The sequence below is a fragment of the Curcuma longa genome, chromosome 3 (assembly GCF_044706935.1).
Source record: "Curcuma longa cultivar G26 ecotype Majalengka, Jawa Barat chromosome 3, ITB_CL_G26_1.1, whole genome shotgun sequence".
Classification (NCBI taxonomy): domain Eukaryota; kingdom Viridiplantae; phylum Streptophyta; class Magnoliopsida; order Zingiberales; family Zingiberaceae; genus Curcuma; species Curcuma longa.
The window spans coordinates 10,524,581-10,546,042 of record NC_133863.1 but is presented as its reverse complement, the minus strand read 5'-3'; the positions used below and the strand labels follow the sequence as shown (position 1 = coordinate 10,546,042).

Genomic DNA, 21,462 nt, shown 5'->3' with positions numbered 1-21,462 from the left:
TTGGTATTTATAAATTGTATTAATTTTTTTCTCAAAAAAATAGACAAGTAATTATATATTAAGAGATTATTATTATTATTATTTAAGAGGGGCAGAGAATTTTTAGAAAGAGGAGCCCAATAGGAGATTAAACGAAACAAAAATCCTAGCTGAGCAATAACCAACTTCAACAATCTTTTTAGGGCAATTGCCAAAGAACCATTAATAACTCCAGAAAACATTAAAAAAAAAAAGGAATCCAGCATGGTCACTAATGATTTCCGATTCAAAAACCCCGTGAATTGCTCGCAACGAATGTTTAAGTACAAAGATGAAACAGAGTTCATGGAAAAAAGATTGAATAACATGTAGGAAAAACCAGATTGAAACATTCAAATCACGTTGTAACCAGAACTAATACGCAAGGGCAAGGTGATAGGTTGGCTTTCCAGTTTCGACCAAGCCTTGTGAAAAGACATTATAAATTACAAGCAATTGTTGAAAAATAACTCCACTTACTAGAATTAGGAGCTGCCATCTGTGGGTACACTTGTAGCGATTTTACTACGGGATGGCCCTTCTTTTACATAATTACACTGATACACGTAAGGAAGATATGTCAGCTGTAGTTTCAATATTATACTCGTAAGCTAAAAAAACATAAAGAAAAAAAAAAACGCTAGCACATCCTTCTTCATGTAGTCGACAATCCAACTCTCAGCATGAAGTTCCACTGTTTCAAAATTTGGATAGTGTATGCTATCTGTGTTTCTGGAGAGCATGTCGCTAGTCACATTTAATGTTTCTGTAGATTCTTCGCACAAACAAAGTGGAGCCAAGATAGCCAACAGCACCTGAAATTTGGAAGTCGTCAATAGAATTTAATGCTGTGAAAATAGATTTGATGATCCTCCTCAGAAACAGAATATACCACATGGAGTTTAAGAAGATTAGAAAATAGGTGGAACTCACCACAAAGTATTCCTAAACCCAAACAGAACATTAGAGTATAGCCAAAGTAGAAACTAGTCTGGAAAAAGCCAGACATTTTGGTCTTCATGTAGTAGTAGTATATGGAGTAAAGGTACACATAAATGGCAGTTGATGCTGCGGAAAAGAAAGAAGTCCATTGCCAGTGATAGTTCTCAGCATTTAACAAGAAATATGTGCCCACTATGGTCACACAAATGGCAACAATAACAAGGATCAAGAATACTAGCAGCATGAATCCATACACATAATATACCTGTCCAAGCAAGGCAATCAAAATGATTAATCGAAGCCTTAGAATTTGATATGTCTTGACAAGAATCTGAATTAGACAAAATGCCAATTAGAAATTTACATTTCAAACTAGGAATACATGAAAATGAATATTGCCTATGGCAAAATATTAGTTGACATACCAGTGTGGAATATTGCCATTAACCTATAATAAGGATTTCAACTGATAAAACAAGAGGAATTTTAAACATTATTGTGTGTAAAGTTACAAGCACATACATACTTTACCTTATAATTCCAAAATGATGTGAAAACAAAATACATCTCAATGAAGATACTACCAAACGGAAGCAATCCTCCCATAAGTGAGATGACAGATGGCGTTAGATACCATTTCTTCTCAGGAATAGGACGTGGGATAGTCTTCACACGGCATGGATTGTTTGGCAAACCACTCCAGTTTCTGCCAACAACAGTGCCTAAAAGTGCAAGAGGAAATGAAATGAAAGCCCATAATATGAACACGACCACCATTGTCCCAAATGGAATAGCTGCCAACGATCCATAAAATATAGCAATTGTGTTAAGTATAAAACTAATCCCAAAGCATATGAAGGGAAACAATGATGCCGTGAAAATCATTGCTTGTATCCAGTTTTTACCTGCAAAAAGAAACAGATGTAATATTCAGAGACAATGACAGAGTGAAAATCTTTTCTCTAAAGAGAGTTGCTTCCGTGTGTTTGTGAAAGCCTAGATTTGTTAATATGACATGGTAGTAACTTTTCTCAGAATAAATCCTATTAATAGGCATGAAAATGCATATTGGAAAGAAAAGGAGAGGATCTCAAAGTGAATCGTACCACCATTGCGCGAGTAAAGTCCACCACTAACATAGCCAGAGATGAATGAGGTAAGGGCATAGCACACAATGAATGTAGTTATGATAGCACCTCGCCTAGTTTAAATTCAAAAAAATATTTTTGAATAGGATGAAATAATCACAATTAACATGCAAAAGACTAGAGGAGAAAACAACACAGTAAATATCAAATTAAAACCAGAACTCATATTGAGCAACCATAATCATTCTATTTTATACTAAATTACTGATCCGCATTGATGAAAGACAGAATTTAGATATATTTGTACCCAATAACCTAGTCCGAATTATTTCAGTCAGAGTATTAACAATAAACGTTCAATTATGGTTTAAAATTTTGATCCGTATCTGAGTTTCGATTATAACTGGAATGATATAATTTCAATACCGAATTGTGTCATGCCAATATAGTTTCAATATTTTTTAAATATAAAATATATTAATTAGAATTACAAATTTTAATCTAAATATTAAAAAATAATAATAATAAAAATAAAAGAATTTTTTAAAAGAAAAAAATACGAGATCGTGGAGGCAACACGAGTGAGATTGCGGGGGCGCCATGACTCCATGGAAGTTGCCATGGGATCGCAACATCCTTGCGATCCGCGAAGGTCGCTGCTAAATCGTGGCACCTCTGTGACCCCGTTGAGATCGCCGCAATCCCATGGCAGCCCGCAGTGTCGGTATTGGTGCCGAGCGGCGGACGGAACAACAAATTCCACCCATTTTGCCTAGCACAGTATAAAATTTTAAACCATGCACACAATAAGCTATCTAATATTAATATAGTAAACTATCAGAATTCTAGTAAATAAACCAACAAAATTAGTAGAGTCAGGAATAATCAACTTGGAAGTTACGGGTTGAGATAAATAAGAAGGAATGAAATAAGGCACTTCATGTTTTTTAATACATAGTTGATTGGTAAGCAACAATCCAAATATAAATGTAAACGACCTTGCTTTGCTCCAAAATTGACCACCGAAGAAAAGTCTGAATATAACTAAAAGATGAGACAAATGTAATGGTCGTAAATTATCATGTTATCATGTCTAATGGAATGGTCTACATAACTAAACATGACATACAGAAAGGAAATACAATCCAAAAAGAAGGCACAAAACAGGCATTCTCACCAACCTATAACACTAAAAAACTAACACCTAAATGATGAGTGCAACCATATAATCATACTATTAGAAGAGTTAAATCAGATCAATTATCATTCTCTTGTAAAATATTAATTGACAAGAATAAATTATGACAAGTTTAAATCAAATGGAATTAAACAGGTATGAAAGAACAAAATAAACTAGTTGAACTTCAAATAACCTCTGGTGAAGTGCTATTTTAAGTATCTCATGGAAATAAAATCACAATCAAGCTACACATTCTCTTTGCACTAACTCCATTTAGCATATAAAAAAACAATGAAACCGTACTAACCCAATATATAGGGTCCCAATAATAGCCAGCAAAATGACTAGAAGAACAAGTGTCGCCAACTGGGCACCAATACCAACAAGAGCAGACATAAGAACCAAATTCTGAGGAGGCCGAAAGACATCCCCATGAACTAATTTCCACCCAGATTCTTCACTAACGTCTCTTTCCTGAGAGTGACCAAAAATCAATTGTACAACAATCCAAGTTGGCTATAGAACCATGATTTTGACCCATCACAATATCGACTATGAGAGTGGTTAAGTTGAAATCTGCTTGTCAAACAAACACAACCTTACCAGACTTTCAAGATCATCATCTTCCCGAGCATATTTTGCATAATCATTTCTGAGAGTTCTCATCAATATCATAGATACCAGGCCAGTGAGGAAAATAACCATCATGAAAGAATTGAAGATAGAGAACCAATGAATCTGTGAATCCCACAATTTTTTGTTATCTCAACTCAAGTAGGGCACAAATTTTTGGATAAAAAATATCAATGGTTATCACTAAAAAGGCTTTAATGCAATATATATGCTGTCAGTTTACTGGAACAATATGACTTGTATAACATTCTTTTCAATATGATCAGCAAAAAAGTTAAGATGTTCTTCTAATATAACACATTGACATCCAGAAAAGATCCATTTTGTAAGGTAGCAAAAGAGCATATGATACATAACCAAGCAATAACTGAATTACCTGGTGCTCAAAAAATGGGTAATCTTGAACAATAAAGGTTGTATAACATAAATTTCAAAACCATGATCACCAGGAGACTTAAGATGTTTTCTCTAATATAATACATGGATATAAGGAAAGACACATTATGAGCTAGTACAAGAATATATGATATTTAGCCAAGTAAATGACTACATTACCTGGTGCTCGAAAAATGGGTGATCCAAGTAAACCTCAAATCGGCGGGCAAATGTTACATTTGTCGGCTCCCATTTGATTGTATATGTCATGTCAAATTTTTTCCCCAGTTCCAAAAGTTTAGGATTTTCTTGAGTGATATTAACATGAATAATCTGCAACAAAAAAGGCCATGAAACAATTGGCACCAAACTTGTCTCTTAGGAAGTAAAACTTTTACTGATCTCTTAGCGACAACCAATGGTTGACTTACTTCATTTGTGTTGTGTTGGATGAGAATGTTTTTATGTGTGTACAGGTAATGTTTATCTTTGTTGTTCTTGTCAGTCTCTCCAACAAATGCTGAAAGTACAAATTTGTATATCAAGGAAAATGAAGTTTAATGAAAGATAAAATGCATTAACAATTGACAGGAGCTTACCCCAAAAAGGTAAGCCATCTAGAGTGCAGCTCCAGGTGAGAATGAGAGAGGAGAAATAAATTAAGGATAAGTAATAAAACAAAAAGAAATTAATTCCAGATGAACAAATGGACACAGAAAGAAAATAAAACATGGTATCCCATATTTGTCGAAGTACCAGATAGGTGAAACCAACTGTGTCTATACCTATGAAAAATTCAAACCAATAAGAGTTCTCTATAGCATCTGTGAATTTCTTAACTTTTGTGGCATCAAGTTCCATCTTACAAATGGTGCCCTTTTCAACATTTCCTGCACATCAATTTTCAAATTTAAGGAATAAATCATTAACTTTGCACCCCATCTCATAGCCTTTATTTTCAGCCCAATTATGAATTGAAAAAAAAGAAGAAGGGATTGTGAGGAAAAACTACATACTTCCAAACTTGATAGGGATCTGGCTGTCTATTAGTTCATTTCCACCTAGGACCTCTCCTAGCCCACCCCACTTATGAGCAGGGTTCTCAGACGGATGACAAAACGGAAGAGTATAATAGTTGTATGTCTCTTGGGGGTTGTTATATGGCCCAACCTTGTTTACCCATAGTGTAACCAAGTCTTCTGCTTGGTACTGCAAATAAATTGGCAATAAATATGAATATTGCAATAAAAAGAAAGACTTATTGAAAGATACTTAAATTAGCAGAAAAAGTGGCAATAGATACTCATTGAAAGAATCCTGATAACAATAGCAAAATACTGAAGGAATCTCAATGACAATAACAAAAATAATATTTCTTATATCTATGGAATATAAAACAATATCGACAAAACAAAAAAATAATCAGTTCTAGAAACAAATTGAAATCAGAGCTGTGTCATCTATGTAATAGAAGCAATTTGTATGCATTATCCCCTCAAACTAGTAATCTCACACTGAATACAATTGAGCAACGGAAGGAATTCATTTCATTTGGTGAATTAAGTTCCAGTCCTGGTTAAAGTAAGACAAGCAAGCACATGCGAAGTTGAAGGTGATCGATAAAGTCAAACTTGCCCCACGAAGTGGATCTTGAACTTTCTGATTAGACAAAACCACTCTTTCCAATTCATGAAATCAGATACTATGAAGTTAAACAAGCTTAATGGAGTACCAATTTTTCACTTTGGTTCCATCGCTTGAAATTTCTTCCAGATTGACCCCCATGTCGAAGACCACCACTGCTATTGACTGAACTACTATAGCTCGAAAAAACACCATAGATCGCCAAAACGAGGCTAAATCCAAACAAAAATCAACCCAAAGCCATACTGAGCACTAATCAAGAAGTCTTGGTAAACAATCCAGGTTCAGATCCATACGTAGACCAAAAGAACAAACAACACCGAACGGATGCCAAAATCACGCGATCGCCACAGAAAAGGCTTCTCACATCGAATGATGCTAGATAAAAAATATAAATGAAAGTGAATCATGATACGGCGGACTGGCAATCAAGCAGTAAGGAAAACGGCGTGCCTTATGGTCGGACTCCGAGGCGGAGGCAGTGGCGGCAAGGAAGACGAAGAGGACGAAGACGGACCAGGCGAAGGGAGGGAGGAGAGATCGGTCGGCGGGAGGCATCGCCGAAAGCCGGATCTGAGACGGCGGTGGACACCGAAGAAGAAAGGCCGTTTTAAAGTCCTTTTAACTTGAGGAAGAGGATTGCTTCTATTAATGAGCTCCGGTCTCGGAAAGCAGCCTATCGGGTCGGGTCTGATCGAGTCGGTGATGGTCTTGAATCAGGTCTAGTCTAGCTTGGTTAACCAGACCCGGATTGAGGTTTAATTTTGTTAATCGGATATGGTATCGAGCACCTCACTGCCAAAAATCGGAGCTTTTCCTTGAAAAATACCACAAATATTCAGTGCTTCTTCTCGTTATAGAATTGCAGTGCACCATGAGCTTTAAATTGATCATAATAACCGAAGTGTAATTTGAATCAATTCGTAGTATGAATCAATTCTGACTGTTTCTATCGGCTTCTTACATGTTCATATGGACTAGAAAATATGGTTCACTAATAATTAAATTGGTGTCTTTTAGGTTCGTAGAAGATGAGTTAGGTTTGTTAGTTTTGTAAGGGATAAAAAGGGATAGCCTGTTGTCAAATCATTAACCTTTACTTTTGTTTTATTTTTAAAAAGATAATAATGGCTTACAAAGTCGGAGACCTTGTCGGTTACACTCCTCGTGTATTGGTCTATGGACTGTGGGCTCCACTCATGAGCATGAACCTACCTAACAAATTATAGGTTGATCGTGACTTCGTCTCTCGACCGGACCTTTGCTTGCCGAGTAAGGCTAGTCGATGACAAAAAAGCCCTCCGTCGGCTATTCATTCTATTCGATAACAAAATTTTATTAGAAAAAAATAAAATGTATATTCTTTATTCTTATTCGTATTGTTATCAAAGAACCCATGTTAAAAAATGCTTATCCTTTTTTAAAAAAAAACTAAACCTATTATAATATATTATTTTAGTTAAAATTAATTAATACTAGTTAAAAATAGATTCTAATTTAATTCAAATTGATTCAATTTGATAAAATTGATTAAATTGTAATTTTGATCAAAATAGCAGGCATCTTTTTATAATTTATCTACTTTTTTATCTCTCACCTATTATTCTCAAATGCTCGATCGCTTCAGGTATTGCCTCACGGTGAGCTCCAGCGAAGGGCAGGTGGTCTCGTAGAAGTCGAAGGAGAGGCCGGCCGCCACGGGAGGGTGAGGGTAGGCTTCCACAGCGATGCAGAGCAAGGCGATACAAGAGACAACGAAGATTACACTACTAGAAAAAGTACTTTTTGAGACACAACAAAATCTGTCTTAAATTATAAATTTACTGTCTCAAAATGTTTTTGAGACGGTGATGAGACGGTAATGTAGCCGTCCCCAATACAAGCGTCTCAAAAAAATATTGAGACAGTTGCACTGTCTCAAATGCGATTTAAGACGGTGTTGAGACGGTTGTTAAATTGTCTCAAAAATATTTAAGACAGTTATTTTTTTGTCTCAAATGTTATGTCTTATCCTGTGAAAAAGCTAGAGACACCAGATTGAGATAGTAATGTGCCGTCTCAAATAAAAATGAAGACAATAAATTACTGTCCCTAATGTTTTCATTTGTTAAATACACCATTTATAATGAAAATTAATAAATACTTACTATACAAATTAATCTAGATCAGAATTATTGAATTGTCATTTCAAAATAAAAGGTTTCATGCCGACATTTATCCAATAATAAACATGTGTATATATCCACTATTAATTTGATAAGAAAAAAATTACTATTCCAAAGTTACACAAGAGAAAGCTTAAAGAACAACTCTTCATGATCTGGAGATAACTTCTATGATCCTTCCAAAGTTACACAAGAGAAAGCTTAAAGAACAACTCTTCATGATCTGGAGATAACTTCTATGATCCTTCCAAAGTTACATAAGAGAAACCCCGAGTTTGCTTTCCATCACCATAGACAGTCATAGGTTCCTTTCGAAGTGCCTATAAAATATAAATATTGAATTCACTACACCATGATAATAATTTATCCTCAAAATATATAACTATTACATGAATGACAGGATAATAGATTAAACAGAAAGTACAATATCCTTAAGTCATAATAATTAACTGACATAATAGAAGTTGTAAGAAAATAATAGATGAAACTACATGTTTGAGAAGGTTAAAACATTGCCATATCTCAAAAGGTCAACATAGAATACCAAATTTTAGTGCAGTTTACTGCAAGTTGGAAGTCCTAAAGTGTTTTTTTTACATGCTTTCTGATCTAATTTTGAATAGTATGACAGGTAATTTTGAACAGCAGGACATGCATGAACTAGGAGCCAAATTCACACTGTAAAATATATATTCATTAGAAAATAAAGAAAAAATTTTGTTGATTTACATGATTCCTTGAGCATATATAAAATAGACAACTCTTCTTGAATTTAAAAGAAGAGTACCAAATGTAACACAACAAAAAGAATAGAAGATATACCTGCAAGCTAGGAGTAAGTCTGCCCTTTGATTCAGACCAAAATACTTCTATTTTTTTTGGTTGGATCGCTCATCCAATCTCTAGAATACATCGAAGTGCTACAATCCACTTCTTTAACCTGCTTATCAGGTTTATGAAAAGCTAAATGTGAAAGCAACATATACAATTAGATTTAAGTCTGCAGCCAAATGTTAATTCATGTGAAACAGAAGAGGGTACATCTTCGAGTCAAGCACTTTGAATTTCCTTCAATTAAACTTAGTTACAGATAGTGAATTATGAAGTAATGGACATTAATCTGTAAGAATTTAAAGAAACTATTGACTGGGAAAAGAGTACCATGCACATAGCATTTGGCCCACCTATATACCCTCTATACTAGAAATCATAATAAATACCGAGTCCAAACAATATTTAGTGAACTATCCTCCATGCAAGAATGAAAATTTTTTTGGTCATTAAAATGGTTGATCATAAGATGCAGGAGTTTGCAAATCACTTATTCTATTGGACATCAAGAAAAAATGATCAAAAAGAAAAGAGCCCCTTCAAATTGTCCTGATATTAGCAAATACTCATTGAAATCCACGAAGTTTAGTGCTGAACATAGCAGGGGAGAAGCATCAAGAATCGTTCACATCCTTCAAATAGGCAAGAGAGGAAGTTTAAGATTACCGAAGAAGATGCCTTAGCGCCGTGAGCTCCTCCACCACCTTGGAGTGCCGTGAGCTCCTCCACCACCTTGAAGCGCCGTGCGTGCCTTAGCGCCGTGCGAGCTTCGGTGGAAACCCAAAAAACAGCGAAACGCGGAAGAAGGGTTAGCCGTTTAGGGTTATATTTAGGATTTTAGTGGATTTAAATAATATAAATGTATAATTATTTGATAAATTTCTTTTTAAATTTTATATTTTATAAAAGGATTATTTTCTATTTAAATATATTTATAAAATAATTTTATAAAACATAAACAAAAATAAAATTTTTTATTAATTTATAAATATTTATTTATATTTATATACAGAGAATATTTATTCATTTATTAATTTATAAATATAATAAAAATGTTTATGTACACGTAAGTACTTATATAATAAAAGCGTTTATGTAAACACAATCAAGATAATTTAAGACAAATACTTTTTTATCGTCTTATTTAAATATCTTATATAATTATATTTTTAACCGTCTTTATTAGGTGTCTTATTTAGTTGAATTTAAGATAAAATTTTAAATACTATCTTAAATTTAATGTCTCAATGTAAAATTTTAAAACACCTATAATTACTGTCTTAATTACATAGTATTTGAGATAAATTTTATTACTGTCTTAAAATTTTTGTCTCAAAAACCTAGTTTTTTAGTAGTGTTAGAAAGCGGGAAGGAACTGCCATTATATTGTTGAGGCGAAGGCCATTCGATCGGTACTCCATCGTTAGCTCTATACAGGACTAGTTACTGGTATGCGTCGTCAAAATTTGGATCATCCTGCAATATTAGTACATCGCAGATCCCACTTCTGCTTAAATGTAATAATGGCTCGATGAATTAATTTACAACTAATTCATGTTAGTTCTTAATTTTGGATCGGAAGAGACGAGTAGATAATTAATTGGCTGCTTAAATGCAATCCCAACGTGATCTGAAAATGAGAAAGCATTTCCGCGGACAAGCTAAATTATCAAATTGTGTACGGCTTAAAAGCAAGCATATGGCATCATCTTTTTTAAGAGGGAAAAAAAAACAGTGCCTAAGGATTCCATTGAGTTCTTTTTATAATAAAACAGTTGAAAGGTGTCTACGCTGTCATATTTAATATATATAATTTTTTCTATAATTTAGATGTCCGAATTTCATGTAAATTGAAGATTTAGCAATTTATAGGAGAGAGGGTGTTAATAGCTATCCTCCGTTAATTGCCCTATTTTATGTTAAAATTCTCATTAATTAAAGATAAATGTACTTTGTTAGAAATTGCCCTATTTTTCTTTTTTGGGGAAAAAATTGGGCCGCCTTTAGTTTCGTTTTTCACCCTACATCCCCATCGAGTCGCCCACTCCCGATCACGCTCGGCGCTCTCCGTGGCTCCAACACCTGTTTCGATCTCTGCTGCTGTCTCTTCCATCTCCACTGTAGCTCGATCAGAATCGGCAGGATCAACCCGTCGCCGCGCATTTTCCCCGATCGATGCAGCCGTCTTCTTGATCTCCACTATGGAATTCGACCCGATGCATTCTCAGTGAGCTCTGAGCTCGCGGAGTTTGGGGACAGTTGTGACTTGGTTGGGCGCCACTGATTTCCCACGCGATTGAAGATCTATCCGGCAGCCTCAACGCGATCGCATCTCAAGTACCCAGAAACCAACCAATTCCATGATAACTGGTTCCTCTCACATCCAATAGATCCTGGGCAAGCTCCAGCAGGCCATTAGTTCATTCGTGGCGTACCCATTCACCACACGGCCTCAGGAAATCACAATTTTATTTATTTATTTATTTATCTTCCATACCATCAACAACCTCTCGCGCAGCATCCAAATTGGCGCTCATACGCAAGCCAAAGACCAAGTCGTTACAAGGAACGAGGTCCGGAGATGGAAGGTTTGGAGGAACAAAAAGATACTAGCGTGAACAATGAGGTATTATTAGTTCTTACCATTTTTTTCTTTCTTGGACTCATCTTTGTGACATGGAACAATATTAGGACTACTCTAGTGACCATGAGTCTAGTAGAGGTTGATTTTTAATCCAAATATGTCCAGCCTTAAAATTTTTATCCATGCCTTTTTTTCCCTTTTGTTATCCATAACAAGGACCCAGATATGCAAGTTCAAATGAAAACAGAGGCATATCAAGATCAAGCTAAGGTGGAAAAGATTTTGCAGAATATGCAGCCTAATTCAAGTATGTCATGGCGGCATTAGAAGAAGCACATGATCAAACCATGATGACCATTGTAAATTTATTTGGCCTGTTGCAAGCCTATTAATCACACATGAATAAGAAGTGCATCAATTATTTGTTAGAGCAAACATGCCAAAGCCAAGCCTATGCCAAAGTTGAGTCAGGTGACAAAACAAACCAAAGGAATGATAATTCTCTTGGAAGAATAGTAGGTTTATGGTGGTCAATACTGCAACAATAATGGTTATAATAATGGCCATGGTGGCCACAACAATAGTCATAGAGGTGGAGACTATCAAAATAATAAGCAAGAGAGTACACATTTCAATATCAAGATATCTCGAATTACCTAGGTGGAGGGAATGTGGTATTTTGGAATTTTACCAACTGCATTAATCATCAAGAGTAGTCTTAAATTACCTAGGTGGAGACAATATGGTCACTTGGAGTTTCACCAACTACAATAATCATCAAGAGAATATGGATTTCTAACAACATCACCTTCTTGTGCATACTGAACCCTTTGATCATTCTCCTCATTTTCACACTCGCCAACATCCATCTTTTTTATGTTTGCTAACTTGACCCCTAAAGCACTAGTGGTTGAAAGATTGAAGGGATTCAATATTGGCATAAATTCATAAATTCAATCTTACTAGATCTATAGACCACTACTTTCTTATGTTTTGCAGCTTGACACCTGTGCACCTAGTTGTTGAAGGATCAATATCGACAATCTCCCATATAAGTTTCACTCCTTTGCTGGTCAACCAAGCTAGTAATGCAACAGTATTGGAAAATTCCTCCATAAAACATTGATAATAACCAGTTAGTCCCAAATCTATGAACTTTATGGGCTTTCTGAGGCTGCCCTCACTTGGTAACTGCCTCAATCTTTCATGAATCCAAATAAATTCTCTCACTTGACACCGCTGGAAAACTCATTTTGGAAAGCCAAAAGGCAGTCACTATTTTTAGTTGCTCTTTTCTCAGAGTTTTAATTTCCAATCTGAGAAGTTCCTCATGCTCTGCCTTAGATATAGAATAAATCCAAATGTCATCAATGCAAAAATCATAAATTAGTCTAAAGATTTTAGAAATAGTCGTCTCAGGAGGTGGGTAGTAACAGCCATGTTTATGATATGAGTAACATTCAATTTTATTAATGTATTTATTGTTCATTTATTAATTATGGGTTTGCAACATGCCAAATAATTCTCCAACAGTCATCATGGTAGGTACATAGCATGTTCTTCTATTGCCACCATGATATGCTCTAATCAGGCTGTATAAGCCTTGCAAGATCCTCCAACTTGGCTTATCTCAATATTCTTCTTAATATATATTCCTTTGATTTGTTAAGGTAGATACTCAACTTATGTAACTGATAACAAACTTTCAAGATTCCATTTGTAAAAGCTCATATTAATGTCCTAAGGTTTATAGTTTTACTGTTTTTCTAAATGATGTCATCAATGCCCTATGATAGCTTTGCAGAACTTGCTCTGTATATCTTCTCGATACATCATTTACTCTATGAATGACATACAATGCCTAGTTGTCCTTCATCGCTTGGTGAACATTCTGTTGTGCTTTGGTTGCTTGGCAACTCATGATACTCATAAAGAGTTCTCATTTATATGCTCCATTGGTTGTAGTTTTTCTCATTAAAGGTATGAATAAAAAACTGGACTGATTTTTTTATGGGCTTTGATAACACATTTGATGAAGGATTGAGAAGAAGAATAGAATCAAGAGAAAAATTAGTGGAAACAATAAATTTTAAATAACAAAGTGAAATTTTCATTCTTGTTTTTTTTTAAAAAAAAACATGGTAGACTCCATGAACATCAGTAAAACTTATCCCATGCTAAGAATTAGGGAACAATACTTATCTACTCTAACAAATGGAGATAAGACAACTGTTATCAAATGCTACAAATTAGTTATAACATCAATTAATTAAAACTTAACTAATGCAAGGAAATAGGGAAAAACTTGTTTGGTCTAATGCAAATGCACAATGTAGGTCATCACTTTCAACATATGTTGGTGTATATCAATGAAATTATATTGTGATAGTCAGACTGTCATGCGCAGTGCTTCTAGTCCAATCTAGCCTTTCACAAGAGGATAAAACATGTGAAGACCAATTGCAACTTTGTTAGGAAAAAAGTGCAACTCAAGGAGAGGTGTTTTTTTTATTAAGTTTTGGAAGGTAGAATATATTGAGCTATCTTGAGGGGAGTGTTTACCTATTTGCACAGACAAAGTCACCTTAGAATTGGTTTCTGTGACTTGAGATATGTGTAATGTACATCAAGTGGAGCACGAACAGTTGAGATATGTGTAATGGCTACACATTTTTATTTATTTTAAAATTACTGATTCTGCTATCCATTTCCTCTCCACTTGAGATATGTGTAATGTACATCAGAGCAAGCAAGCATTGTGTAGCCATCACATACATGCAAATCAATAAATGAGCACAAATACTTAGAAGAAAGTGTTCTTTCTGCACTATTCAATCTCTATGTATTTATAAGCTTGAACCGACACTTTATGTGATGCCCAGAAGAAATATAAGCAATAATTTATCTGCTGGTCATGAGACAGCACAATTTATAAAATAATTAAGAAGTTTTTAACAAAAAATGTGTTGCAATAGTACAAAACACACGCACACGTGCATGCCCACACACACACATATATAAATGTGTGCGAAAATAATAGTAAAGGTTCATATTGCAAGGTCTGCTGCTCTTGCATCCTCTCTAGGATCAGACCTCTGCTACCACCACAAATCTCAAAAAAAAATTATGATTATAGTTGCGCATAAATGGCAGGCTCAACAGAATGAGTTATAAACTCTAACAAGATAAGCTAAGGATAGTTACTGTGATAGATAATTAGTAATTTACTCTCCATGAAATGCATCAACCACTATTTTCTTTCCCCTAAAGAATTTATTTTCTTAGTATAATTTTGTTTGCCTTTTCTCTTCTTTGTATTTGGGAAAACAAACTAATGATGCATATTTCTATGCAAATCAATTTGTTAATCTTTATCATATAATGTGTTTTTGATTATCTTTATAACTCAGAGCAAACTAGCTATATTTAATTAACTGAATGGACATTTTTTTTCTGGCACACTCACAGTAATGACTCTTTTATTATCTATATTCTGTTCATAATTTAATTTGAAAGATAGGTCTTGAAAAACATAAAGAGTTAACATAATTTCTATGTTAAGTTCTGAAATATGATATAATTTATCAGAGTATGCATTTGGACACCAGCTAATTGGTTTTGTGTTGCCTAAACAACCTATTATGGTTGTTCTCGATGGTGACCTTAGCTCAAACTCCTGAGATATCCCATGCCCTGTTTGGTGCTTATCCTGCCTTGGATACCCTCTTTAGAATGCTATTTGCTTCTAATTCAAAATGTCGTGTGTCCCCTTGGCCATCTGAAGAAACTAAATCTCATTCTCTTGCTATTAGACTAGCAGCTAGCTTTTGATTTATGGATTGTCAGTATGAGTTTTCTAATATCAACCTTTTTCAGTTGTCAATTAGTAAAGTAGCCACTCAATACACTAATCATCAAAATTTCCTTTTTTATACAATTCTGGATATATGATTGTAATGCTTATTTACAACTTTGTCCTTTGTAGGGCCAACAAAGTGAAGCCCCACCTCCTTATAAACTTATTGAAAGGAATGAATTCTTGCACAGGAAGTATGTACCATTCGTTAAGGGTTTTTTTTTCTAACTTTTTTTTAAAAAAAATATAATTCATAGTGTATGTAACTCTGATACAACTGAACCAACTCTCTGATATACATTAGAAAAATACATGGAATACTATTACAGTTTTGCATGTCATTTGTGCCATAAGTGTTTCTCTCTTTCTTTTATCCATGTAACCATTTTTTGGTTTTCTATTTTCAGACATAAGAAACAGAAAGAGGAAGATATAGCTATTTGTGAATGTCAATATGATTCCAATAATCCAGACAGTGCATGTGGCGACAGATGCTTGAATGTGTTGACTAGCACTGAATGCACACCTGGTTATTGTCCTTGTGGCATTCACTGTAAAAATCAGGTTGGTGGTTCCTTTTAATATACTTGTGAAAGGATGCATGTACCTGTTCACAAATAGGATGAATGTTATAGTGAAAGAGATGATTGCACACTTGTTGCTAGAACATTTTCTTCTATATCCAAGGCCTAATACAGCATAACAAAAATATCCATGTTTCCATTACATGTATTGGAATGTCAGATAACTTTTGTTAGATGTCTGTTTTCTCAAACTTTGAAATGTATACTTTTTGTATATGACAAAGCTGCAGCATCAGGGGTATTTTTTTTATAACCAATTTTGATATTTTGAACATGTTTGTCATTCATTTCTAGCCATCTTTGCAAAAAATTTTCCCCACTCAGTATTACCATGTACTGTTTAACTAGAAATTCAGCTAACAGAAGAAAATATCATGCTGAATTCAAAACTTTTCCAGGTTTCATATACCTTTTTTTTTTGTTTTTATTTGATAGACATACATTAGGTTTATGATGGTGATATGTGTTAATATATATTAAGGAAATAAATATATAAATCTGTCTCTTTCCTACCAACTTGAGCTTTTGGTATAAGTAATTAACCTAGCAACTTTAACAATATCATCATGTTGGCGTAATTTGTTTATTCTTCTCTGGAAAAGTAAATTGCTTTGGTTTTTGTCGTCTTGTGTTTGATGAATGATAAAAACATGAAAAGATTGTTGGTGTGTATTATGCACTATTTCACTTGGAAGACTCTTCATTTACCACTCTACCTCTTAATTATTGGTTTTTTACATTTTGCTCATCTATATAGCAGAGATTTCAAAAGTGTGATTATGCTGCATCAAGCTTATTCAAAACTGAAGGTCGTGGATGGGGTCTATTATCTGGTGAGAATATCAAGGTAATTAGAGGTCTAACTTCTGTGAGCATTAAACATTAATGATTTCCTGCTTTCCCCTTCATTATGGTTCTACGGGGATGTGAAACAACTCCTTTTTTGTATTTTATTCTTGCATGTAACAAACTGTTCATGCTGCATTTCATATGCCTGATTACTTATTTGCTTCTTTTTTTTCAACCTATGGCTGCTTCTACCTGTGTGGAAATTAGGCTGGACAGTTTGTTATCGAGTACTGTGGGGAAGTAATATCTTGGAAGGAAGCAAAGCAACGATCTCAAGCCTATGAGTCTGCAGGTACTTAAAAGTTTTTTGTAAAAATATTGTGGTGCCTGTGTTATCTATTCACAGATTTTTTTTTCCTTCATCAGGATTGAAGGATGCATATATTATTTATCTCAATGCAGATGAGTCAATTGATGCCACTCACAAAGGAAGCTTAGCAAGGTTCATCAACCATTCTTGGTAAGAATCTATGAACTGGAAGTGATTCCTTACATGTTCTTCTTTGCATTGTGTATCTTCATGGTGGACAATTGCCTTATGATAAGGCTACTCCATTATTCCCTGGCAGAGTGTCCAATTCACATGGCTAACCTCTTTATTTTGTTGATATACAACTAGTACTGGTAGGAGCATCATGCATGGTTCCATTTTTGTGCCATCTACTTTTCCATTAATTTCCATGTATTTTTTATGGGCAAAAGTAGGGTGTTGGACACTGTTTGACTCTAATATTTGAATGCTTGTAGCCAGCCAAATTGTGAAACAAGAAAATGGAATGCATTGGGAGAAGTGAGAGTTGGGATTTTTGCTATGCAAGATATTCCTGCTGGAACAGAGTTGTCTTATGACTATAATTTTGAATGGTATGGTGGTGCCATAGTCCGCTGCCTTTGTGGTGCACCCTGCTGTTCTGAATTTCTTGGAGCTAAATCTCGTGGTTTTCAGGTGAAACATGATCCTCAAACACCCACTTGTTTGCTTTTAAAGGTGAACTTTATTTGAACACCTCAAGTATTTGATCCCTATAAATGGTTCCCTTGAACTTAACTTGGGGGAAAAAATACTGAAGGCAGACAAGTAAATCTTTTATGTTATAATTGAGGTGTTAAATCATTACTATTCAGAATTCAGATGCAATTTACAGAAAACTTGCAGGCTCTAGAGCATCCTCTGTATTTTTTATTTTCCAACATTGGCATGTCCTATTCATTAATTTATTTTAGCAAATTCTTTTATGACTTATTCTTCTTTCTCACTGAGATATAGTTCACTTTGATAAGTTAGTTTTTGTTTCTCTCAATTAGATTGATTCTTGTATCCTCACTGTCCTGTGGCTTGATTGATGTTATTTTCAAGACTATTTGCTTTCCTCTTTTTAACAAATGAATTCTTTGATTACTTTGCTTGCCATCTTATCCATGATCATCTTGTAGGAGGCCACCTATCTCTGGGATGATAATGATGACAGGTAAACTTGCTTCTCTACCATGGTTTGAATGTTCAGTTTTCCGTCTCACTTCATGGGTTATTAATGCAAAATAACCTAGCATTTGATGGTAGCTTGGTATGTTTTATTTTCTTCTTGGTAATGTTCAGCTATTCATCACACGCTAAGCTGTTAGATAGTTGTGGCAATTAAGCATCACTCTTGTGCACTAGTATTTTGGCAAAATTTGATGGTGTTATGCCGATGTACCAGAATATTGGCTTGATTATGTGCATGCGGATACCATGTATATCATTCTACTGCACTAATAATATTATATGTCTAGTTTTCCTAGTTATAATGGTATAAACTTAATTCTTCATGGCTTATAAACCTAATGTGTTTTCATGGCTTCTTGTGGTGTTGTATGCTGGAAACTTAAATCTTCCATTATTACATGTGAAAGAAGGCAGCTTATGTCATTAGACTAATTGGATGCCATTCACTTTGGTCCTGGGGCAATAACTATGTACTAATTTTTAGTTGATGCATTTTACCAATTAAAACATTAGTATTAGTCATTGCAGTTGAATAAAGATGTAGATTAACATGTAAAAAATTGAAGATAAACAAAGATATGGTTCTCTACTTGTAACTCCAATTATTTAGGATTCCAGTTATGACTAGGTGCATTGCTTACAGCCTTCTGTAGTTACATTTCTGTTCATGTAAATTTCTCCACGCTTGTGGATAGTTGTTTACTTGACATACATGGTTTCTTGTGATGGAAGATACTCAGTTGAGAATGTTCCTTTGTACGATTCTGATGATGATGAGCCAACATCGAAGTCTCTTAATGCAATTATCCCATATATGCCAATTACTGAAAGGGATAATGAAGAATTACTGAGAAATGCAGATGATTTTGATTCTCCAATATTTTCTCAATCAATGCCGATTGCGGTGGAACCAATAAATTTTGCCCCTATGGAAATTAATGAAGCAAAATATGATCCAACAGAGGAAGATACCATATACTCGGAGAGCACTCACCAAAATTCTGCTAAAAAAAGTGCAATGATTTCTCGCATTCGGAGTAACCATGCTTGCCGCAATTATCACACAGAGTCAAGTCCATTGTCAAAAAGCGCCTCACGGAATGCTGGCGGTAAATCTAAAATTGGAATGCGAAAGCAAATTGATGCGAAACTAATTTGTGAGCGCTTAGCAATGGCTGAAGCACGTGAAGAAATTTTTGCTTGTGAGGTAAGAATAATTCTTAAATAAATTCCCTTGATGGGGGGATTGTCTTAGTTGAATTTCGCAAAAACTTTAGGTATTATATTTCATTTGAATGGTTTAAATATTAACATTACAGTTTCCAGTTCAGCAGTAAGTGAACCGGTTGAGAAAAATTGCTAGTACCTTTAAAGGCAGTTGTCTTTTTTTCCTTTTCTAGTTTCTTTTATAGTTTTAATAACTGTCCTGTGATATATTTTAGATTAATTGTAAGAACATTTTTCCTTGGTAGTTGTTCTTCCTTCTTGAACTACTGTTGCACAAGACTTGTTTGTCTTCTCAACTTCCTCTACTGTTGCTGCTGCTGTAAGGGCTCTGCAGAGGAACTGGCATGGGATCGGCACCATCCACTTGCACCAGCATGTATCGGCACATCTAGTTCTTCTGGCTAGGGATAGACACCTTGGCTTTGAATGAGACTTTAAAATTTGGTCGGCAACATTTTGCCGGTTATAACCTTGTGGCCAAGGCAAAGTGGATAATTTTCCACTAAGTTGCTTAAATACAGCTAATTAGCTCACTGCAAATGCTCTTCTGCCCAGGGCTCATCTATTATTTGCTTGATGGGTCCCTTGGTACTTTTGACAATCCTTCCCATCCAATCTTGGGTTGGTCTCCAATGTGTATGAATTTTCTTTGCTTTCCAAAAGGCAGGTCGCTGAATGCAAGGACTTGGATCATTTTGGAAGACATAATGTCAATTTTTACAGACATCTGTTTCTTATGAGCTAAACTGCTAGTTCCTTGCTAACCCTGTTGTTATTTGGCGTTTGGTGGCTGATAAAAATTCTACTGCTCGGTCTATTTCACAAAAAATACAATCTGTTGAAGTTAAGATATTTAATTAACGAATTAAAAGTTCTAATAATTGGTTGGTTCTTACTTTTTTCAAGGAATATGAGTTATGAAGTTTTTGAACTCTTTATGCAGGAAATAAAGAAGCAGGCCACAGCTCGACTGGATTCTCTTTATGATGAGATAAGACCAGCTATTGAGGAGCATGAGAGGGACAACCAAGATAGTGTTTCTACCAGTGTTGCTGAGAAATGGATTGAAGCCAGCTGTTGCAAACTAAAAGCGGATTTTGACTTTTACTATGCTATTTGCAAAAACATCGCGATCACACCTCGAGAAGTAGATAATACAGTAGATGAGGTTATGTTACTGGAGAATGGTCACTAAAACTATTTACATAGTGGCTTAGATTGCATTGTTAACATGGCAAACGATTACTACTGATCCTTAACTCTGCATTTGCTGTAGCATCACATCCTCACTTTCTTCAACTACCTTTCTGTTATACCTTGTTTGTGCCGTATTCAATCAATCTGAAAAGCTTGAGAAATATGAAGGAATTGATACTTTGATGTCCAAATGGAAATTGTTGGATAGTTATGATTGGTTGCCTTCGAGAAAAGGTTTTTTGTTGGTATGATCTTATCTTTTCATTCAAACAGTTGTTCAGTTTGGTCCCTGGAAGTATTTGCTAAATGCAGTTTAGAACATGATAAAAGCCAAGTTGATGATGTTGTGGACCTCTGCCGAAAGTTGCAACAATTACCTTTCATGCCTTCTATCAATGTTCCCATCTTGTGCAGAAAGACATGGATCTATTTTTTAGTCTGTACATTGTAAATGTAGGTGATAATAATTCGCTTCGGTGCTGGACTGACTTCTATAATACTCTATTTATCTGATTTGCATCCTTTTGATGACCCAGCAATGACTGGGAATGCTCTGTGATTCTTGATGATGTCTATTTGTGACTTTGTGACATAAGGCATGAAATATTACCTATAAAAATATAAAAAATTTAAAATAAAGGTCACCGGTCGTAAAATTGTTATCAAAATGCCATCGATTTACAATATAAACATTTAAATTGTAGCACTTAATAATCATTTAGTGGTACTCTGATAGTACTTGTAACAATTTGGGGGAAAAGCTGTTAATACAAAGTTTTACCGGATTCATACTTTGAAATGAC

General features: G+C 34.8%; 2 protein-coding genes across 2 annotated transcripts; one reads left to right on the top strand and one right to left on the bottom strand.

The window, feature by feature from the left end:
• Window positions 1–362: 362 nt before the first annotated feature.
• LOC141825487 (transmembrane 9 superfamily member 1-like) lies at window positions 363–6,482 on the bottom strand. The gene is made up of 12 exons (XM_074712870.1): window positions 6,334–6,482; window positions 5,253–5,445; window positions 5,022–5,126; window positions 4,836–4,853; window positions 4,668–4,756; window positions 4,417–4,569; window positions 3,832–3,966; window positions 3,536–3,702; window positions 2,067–2,161; window positions 1,492–1,865; window positions 952–1,225; window positions 363–833 (listed from the first exon to the last, which is right to left on the bottom strand). Exons 1-12 carry the CDS (start codon window positions 6,436–6,438, stop codon window positions 766–768), a joined length of 1,776 nt encoding a protein of 591 aa, XP_074568971.1. The 5' UTR covers window positions 6,439–6,482; the 3' UTR covers window positions 363–765.
• Window positions 6,483–10,940: 4,458 nt separating this feature from the next.
• On the top strand, window positions 10,941–20,850 carry LOC141822677 (histone-lysine N-methyltransferase ASHH1). The gene is made up of 10 exons (XM_074710010.1): window positions 10,941–11,502; window positions 15,446–15,510; window positions 15,724–15,880; window positions 16,661–16,747; window positions 16,957–17,041; window positions 17,116–17,209; window positions 17,497–17,695; window positions 18,184–18,218; window positions 18,968–19,442; window positions 20,406–20,850. The coding sequence occupies exons 1-10, from the start codon at window positions 11,458–11,460 to the stop codon at window positions 20,655–20,657; spliced, it is 1,494 nt and encodes a 497-aa protein (XP_074566111.1). The 5' UTR covers window positions 10,941–11,457; the 3' UTR covers window positions 20,658–20,850.
• The last annotated feature ends 612 nt before the right edge of the window (window positions 20,851–21,462 follow it).